The following is a 6,831-nucleotide window of genomic DNA, read 5'->3' on the forward strand; positions in this document are numbered from 1 at the left end:
GTTTTTCCAGAGTCCAGGATGAAACTGCTGTATGATTAACCAATTTTCGACAGACTTCTTATTTTTTCTCTGTCATGAAGGGCACTTGACAATATAATTTCTATGTTCTTGAAAACTCTCTACTGGTGTCAGAAGGGGGTCAATGCATCCAAGTTATGGTAACTTTGCCTTTTATTTCCTGTTTTAATAGAATCCGAGTTTTTCTTATCGCAGGCTGATGAGCATCGATCGCTGTATCATAGGATATATTTACGGCTGTTAAAAATACTTTATTAAAATTAATTAAACAGAAACGGCTTGTGAACATATTCACCAAAAATAAAAATAATAGTAAACAAAAAATTATTGGAAAGTGCATATCACAATTATGAGTATAACATCTCTATGCGCTTCAAAAGGACTTAGATATTATCACTTCGGCTTCGGCTTTAATTTTGAGACCATGCAACATATATAATTATTTACTCATCAAATCCCCAAATCTTGCCATTTTTATGAAAATGGGTTCCAGATAATAAAAACTGGGTTTGAAATTGATTTTCCATAGTGTATATCCATTATTAGCTATTATCACAATGATTTTTTTATTCCCCTTTTTATTTGTAATTTCATTTATTATTGTTATTATTTATTTTTTTTATATATATATGTTTTTTTGGGGAGGGTTTTTTTTATGGGTTTTAATAAAGTAACAATTACAAGCAGTATAGACAGATATCACGATTATTATTGTTCTCTATAGCGAAGTCAACGGGAAACTGCTTGCCTTTGAAATTCCTGATGATTTCCGTACCGAAGAATGGACTCGTCACCTGATCGCTGATGGTTTTATCCCCATCTTATCCCAGGAGGGCCAGGGCTCGCCAGGCATCGTGCTCCCCATCTACGAGAAAACTACGGAAACAGAGTAAGAGACAACTGAAATCATTGACGTACGGGGGGGGGGGGAGTGGACCCGCAAAAAGTTTCACGACTATTCAGGCAGGGGGGGGGGTTTACAGGGGTTCAATCCCCCCCCCTCCCTCAGATATTTTGAAAACTTTTTTCTTCAATTTTCATCGGGTGTAAACCCCTATTTTTCATTCAACTCTAAATTGAACTCCCCCTTTCGAAAATCCTGTGAACGCTAAGTACTGTGACTATTATGCAAAAAATTAAGAGTAAAAGAAAGAGTGAAATGTGATATTAATTTATGAATTTTATGTCCAAATCTAGCCCCCCAAAAAATTATTTAGAATTTTGTTTCCTAAATGTCGAACATGTTACTCGCTTTGGTTGAATTTTTTAAAACAGAAATTCTTCCCAATACGCCATGTTTCCCCCTTAAATTTTTGACCCATTACACCACTGACTGAAATAATAATTACGCAATTCTCCAGCTTCAAGCAGATAGGAAGGGTATACAAGACTTTTCCTCCCCCCCCAAAAAAAAATTGTTTCAGGACCGAGAAAAATTTGAAAGGGTCGAGTATTAAATTGCGAAATAATATTCTAGATATAATCATTTAAAAAGGTCACCCCCAGTATGCCATGTCCTGCCCATTAAAATGATTTACTCCTATACATGCCATTGACTTCAAGAACATATTACCTCAAATCACTTGCATTCTATTTTCAGTAACATCTTATAAAAACTTTAAGACGTTTAAACATGAATCATAAAAATATGGAAGTTATCAATTTATTATCTGTATGGTATTCTTTTCAAAATGTCATCAAAATACAAATGTCTACTTTGGTACCTTACAGTAGACATCAAAACCCACATCTCCAATGTGTTAAACATACCTGAAACACAAGATTAAATACAGGATAAACGTATCTAAGCGTTTATGTGAAGTGCTCCCATGGGCTGTCTAAACGAGGGTTATCTATATATCATACGAGCAATAATAACTCTAATAGGATGTTGTTTGAAGGTTTATATGGTGGCATGTACAATTGCTGATGTGGTTTACGGTACACCATGTGGAGTGTTATAGAAACAGTGGATAGAAGATGAGTCTCACTACTACTCATCATCTCCATACTCGCCGACTCAAGCCAGCATTTACTCATCAGCTCTACTACTCAAGCTGTTCTCACTCACCATTCCTTCTGGTTAACAGTCCTTTTCAGGACTATTTTCAAGAAAGAATACTCTACTCTCAAATCTCCACTTTCTCACCTATCCACTTCTTCTCTTCTTCTATCCAATGTTTCTATAACACTCCACATGGTGTACTGTAAACCACATCAGCAAAAATTCTAATTAGTAGTGCGCTGTTTAAGTGTGTATGTACTAAAACAAATTTGACAGAGCATTCAATGCGTGAAAAGTTTTATAGTTTGACTGTTTGCGCGCAACATCGAAAGACCAACAGAAACAGGTTTTTTCCTTCATAATGCCTTTTAATAACCTCTCTCCCTCTCTCTCTCTCGTCTTTTTATCCCATGCAGCAAAAAGCCCCTCCTTCTCCTCACAGGCGATGATGACGGCAAGATCTACATCTTTGAGAGCGAGGACTACAATGACGTCACCAATTGGAACTACACCGAGAATATCATCTTCAGCGTGCCTGGAACAGTCGGCGCGATGTCCGTTCAAGACATCAACGGCGATGGATACAATGAGATCTTCATCCCCGGTTATTCCGTCAGTAGATTCCACATTTATACCTTTGCGCCCTAATGACGTCACAATGCTAAATGACGATGTCATATAGTCAGTGCTTTGACCGGGATCCCTTTTCATAAAAAAACTTTAAGACTGCTAATTAATTAACATCCCCAAATAAAATCTCAAAATAATTATTACAGAAAAAATTACCATAATTCTTAAAAAAAAAAAACGGGCTCCTGAATATAATGTTGAAACCATGTATTACTCATAAAAAAGCATTTTTAAAGAGAGATTGTGATGAAATTAAAGAATACCTCATTTTAAACCGCATACTGATATTTTATTTATCACAGATAATCAGCACCATTTACCAGTCTCCATTAATATTTTATAGGTTGTTTTTATAACTGGGTTTGAGTGCAAACTTTTATGATTAAGCTTTCGTTCAGGGCACAGATATTGTAATATTAAATGGACCGTTTCCTCAATCTCAATCTAATACAGAATGGTTAATACTGACAAGATTGAAATTAAAAATGCAAATACTCTCTCGTCCATTTCTTCCCTGGCCTTTTTCAAGCGCTTCTTCCTATTTGATATTGTAACTGTGTTATATATGAGTCCAGCCACAAGCTTATACTTTCAGGGATTTACTCATTCTTTTGGTATTTTCATTCTTTTATGACAAATTAATTTTGTAATGATTAACTGTTGAAAATATTGTGAAAATGGAATAAATCAAAGTTTTACATGAATTAATTAAGATTAAATTTACTTGATATATGATGTAACAATAAGATATTTAAGTTAAGAGATGCTGAAAATTAAGTGATTATCTTGGATGCCTTTTTCCGAATTGATTATCATATATTGTTTTTGTTTTCTGATGAAAACAATATTATTAATATTCTTTTGACTTAGACACTGTTCTCTATTTATTGGTGCTTTTGTAACCAAAATGACATAGGAATAAATAAAATCAACTCCTACAAAAAGATGTTTATGAATATATATATATCAGATTCTGTTTATTTGACTGTATGAAATAATGCATTTCAACATATAAATAGAAAAGGAAGATATTCAACCAGCTTCAACCCATCTTCAACATGGTGATAATAAATACACTTTTTTTTCAATTACGTTCTTCAACATCAACATAAAACTAAACAAAATCATATATTAACAAAGATACTGTGTATGAATTAATAAATTAGTAATTAATCAAATTTGAGGCATAACTAATTTAGATCATAATTATAGAAAAAAAAGTGCTAGTGCACTAAGATCAACATGATACAAATTGCTTAAACTAAAAAAATAACTTAATTAATATAGTTCCAAGATTCCAAGATCACTAATAACAAAAGAGAAAACAAAGCATAAAATATTTTTTTTCTTATATATATTGACCCTAAATCTATGAATTTTAGACATCAATGAAAATTTTGCCGTATTTCATTATGTTAGCAAAGGAGCTGTGAACCCAAAACAATTAGAGGTTTTCTAAAAGTACAAATGAATCAGGAAATATTTAGTTTTTCTTTGTCATGATTACATTGAAGAAAAAAAATATGATGAAAGAACTCCCCTATCTAGCATTGGTTCATCAACCAACATATCTTTTTTGTCTTTGCTATTTGATGGACAAAATGTTTTTTTCAGGAAAGAGTTGGGGGTGATATTGCATTGATAGTATATCAATAATAAAATTCAGGATAATGCACATAATCTACAAGTTAGAAAAACACATTTCCTTAATTCGTCCTTTGCTATTTAATTTCTCTTATAATACAGTTATTAATCACCGCATTCGTTGTGTAGGCCTACTAAGTATGCGATGCATTTGTAGTATGTGATTAAGAAAGTGTAGAACCGAAGTGATGAAGATTTCTTTTCGGTTTTTTCAATGCATCGTTACTCAATCACATAAGTTTATGAAATGAAACCTGAGGCCCATAACAAAGCTTAGCAATCTTTGTAAAGTAATTTTTGGTAAAATTGATTGCATTGACTACAATGTACAATCAATCGTGAAAATCAAGCATACGATCAATCACCAATGTTTGTGTTACCAGACCCAGGTCATGCCCATTCCATTCTGCTTCTCACATATCTAGTGCAAATATGAACCGATGGCCCCCCAAAAATTAATGTTGCACATTTTTATCATCATGACATTTGAATTAACAAATATAATCAACTCATAAATCATTTACAGCGTACAAAGTAAATGCCTACTGGCTTTATATGACAAAGGCAAGTATCACCTGACTGAGAGTTCATAAGAGCAGGTGGGTGCTTCATAAAGCTGTTAGGAAGTTAAGAGTGACTTAAAGAATGACTGGTGATCCTTTCTTGTGGTAAATGGGAGATTCTGAATTAAATGAGTTATACTAGTTCAGAATATGGGTCAATGAGTTTTAGCAGACACAGAGCAAGAACATGCATATCCTCACAAATCACAATCTTACATGTAGTATTACATTATCCAAAATATTTTAATTTTCGTTATCACAAATAACTCATAATTATATCCTCCAAAATATGGGGAGGGGCTCTGCAATGAATTAGTTCATATTCAATAGGTCTACAAGCAGACGGTCTAAATCTCAGACCGTCTAATGCCATCATGGCTAGACCCACTTTGTCTACTTCAATATGGTCTAATTACCATTCGGTCTAACCATGGACCTACTACACGTGTAGTAGGTCCATGGTCTAACCATCTCTTTCTTTGTCATTTAGTCTGATGGCCAGATAGGCCAGTTCATCTAATCGTATAGACTAAGTGGTATTGGACCAAGTGGACATTAGACAAAATGGGTATAGCCAAACTGGAAATTGGACACAATGGTAAGGGGGTAAATGGCAATAAGACCAAATGGTTAGTAGATTAACTTGATGAAGACAAACTAGGATTAAACCATGCGGGATGAGACCAAACGAAAAATAAACAATATTCCTGAGGAAATCGATTTTTTAAGAAAATACAAAAATAAATGTCATAATCTTCCCCTAAAACGGAAGTGCACAGGCAAAGTGAAGATTAGTAGTACTGCGATTATTACAATAACAAATCAGTCCCATTCATATATATTTCTGTCAAGTTTTTATCTGTGACCCCAAAAGAATGTAGGAAAAGTGGGTCTCGATGTCATGACAGATTACTTTTTCCATGGCAAGTACATTGGAGGCATGATAGAAATGAGTCATTTTTTTCATGAGAGAAGACATGTACAATATGGTGACAATTAAATATCAATAAGACTGAAAATTCATGACCACGTTTCAAAAAGTCAAATTTACTTGATAGTGTAAAAATATAATGTGACCATAAATATCTGTGATGACATTAATTCTGCATATATTTTTTTCATATGACATACAATGTACATGTATGCATATCCTACAGAACACTCGGTGCTCATAATATAACATTATAATAAAGTGTATAGCATAGCCATACAGCCTTACTCTGACAAAAGGTATCATGTGACATATTAACCAAAATTGAATTTTTTACTGTAGTAATCCGAGTTATTTGCATACTTTATATGTAATGACATAACTGACATTACAATGAATATGCACTATGCGCTCACGTGTGATTATGACTGTCCCGGCTAAGCCAACATTGTTACTGGTATCATGAGCATGGAAAAGTTGCAAGAGAATCATAGAAAAAATGAGTCAGAGTTTAATCAGCAAGATTTGCAACTTTTCCACTGGCTGGTCATCTAAACAAACCTGCACAGAGATACACCCCTTCAAAACTTTGTTTTAATTGGGAGTTTAAATATAATTTTTGAATATAATACAATTTATAACCCACAACTTGTGTTAGTTCTTAAATTAGTACCATATGTATACATTAAAATTAGTGATGTTAAACATCTTCAAATATGGATTTATTAACTACATGTGCATAGATCTGTACAAAAAGTTTAAAGAAATAATGTAAATTTTATCAGACTTGCTCATCAATAATTCCAGAAAAAATGCATATTTAGAATATAATGTAACATGTCTGTCATAAATAGCCTGTTATGAATACCGGGTAAGTAGAAATATATGGAGGAATTTTAAAGAAATTTCAGCTGTGTAATTGATATCAAAATGAGGTCATACAGTACCCAATAAATGTTCACCCGCGTTTTATTCTTTGTCAAATGATTTGGGTAGAGAATGCATAATTGCTGTGAAATGAGCAAAATAAGCATGGAATT

General features: G+C 33.3%; 1 protein-coding gene across 1 annotated transcript in view; it reads left to right on the forward strand.

The window, feature by feature from the left end:
• The window catches only part of LOC121423942, a 37,691-nt gene extending 34,966 nt beyond the window's left edge, over positions 1 to 2,725 (forward strand). Inside the window, exons 8-9 of the mRNA XM_041619492.1 lie at positions 743 to 907; positions 2,440 to 2,725. Of these exons, the coding sequence (XP_041475426.1) occupies positions 743 to 907; positions 2,440 to 2,671 (397 nt within the window). The 3' untranslated portion in view covers positions 2,672 to 2,725. The remainder of the gene's footprint in view (positions 1 to 742; positions 908 to 2,439) is intronic.
• The last annotated feature ends 4,106 nt before the right edge of the window (positions 2,726 to 6,831 follow it).

The sequence above is a fragment of the Lytechinus variegatus genome, chromosome 11, assembly GCF_018143015.1.
Source record: "Lytechinus variegatus isolate NC3 chromosome 11, Lvar_3.0, whole genome shotgun sequence".
Lineage (NCBI taxonomy): Eukaryota > Metazoa > Echinodermata > Echinoidea > Temnopleuroida > Toxopneustidae > Lytechinus > Lytechinus variegatus.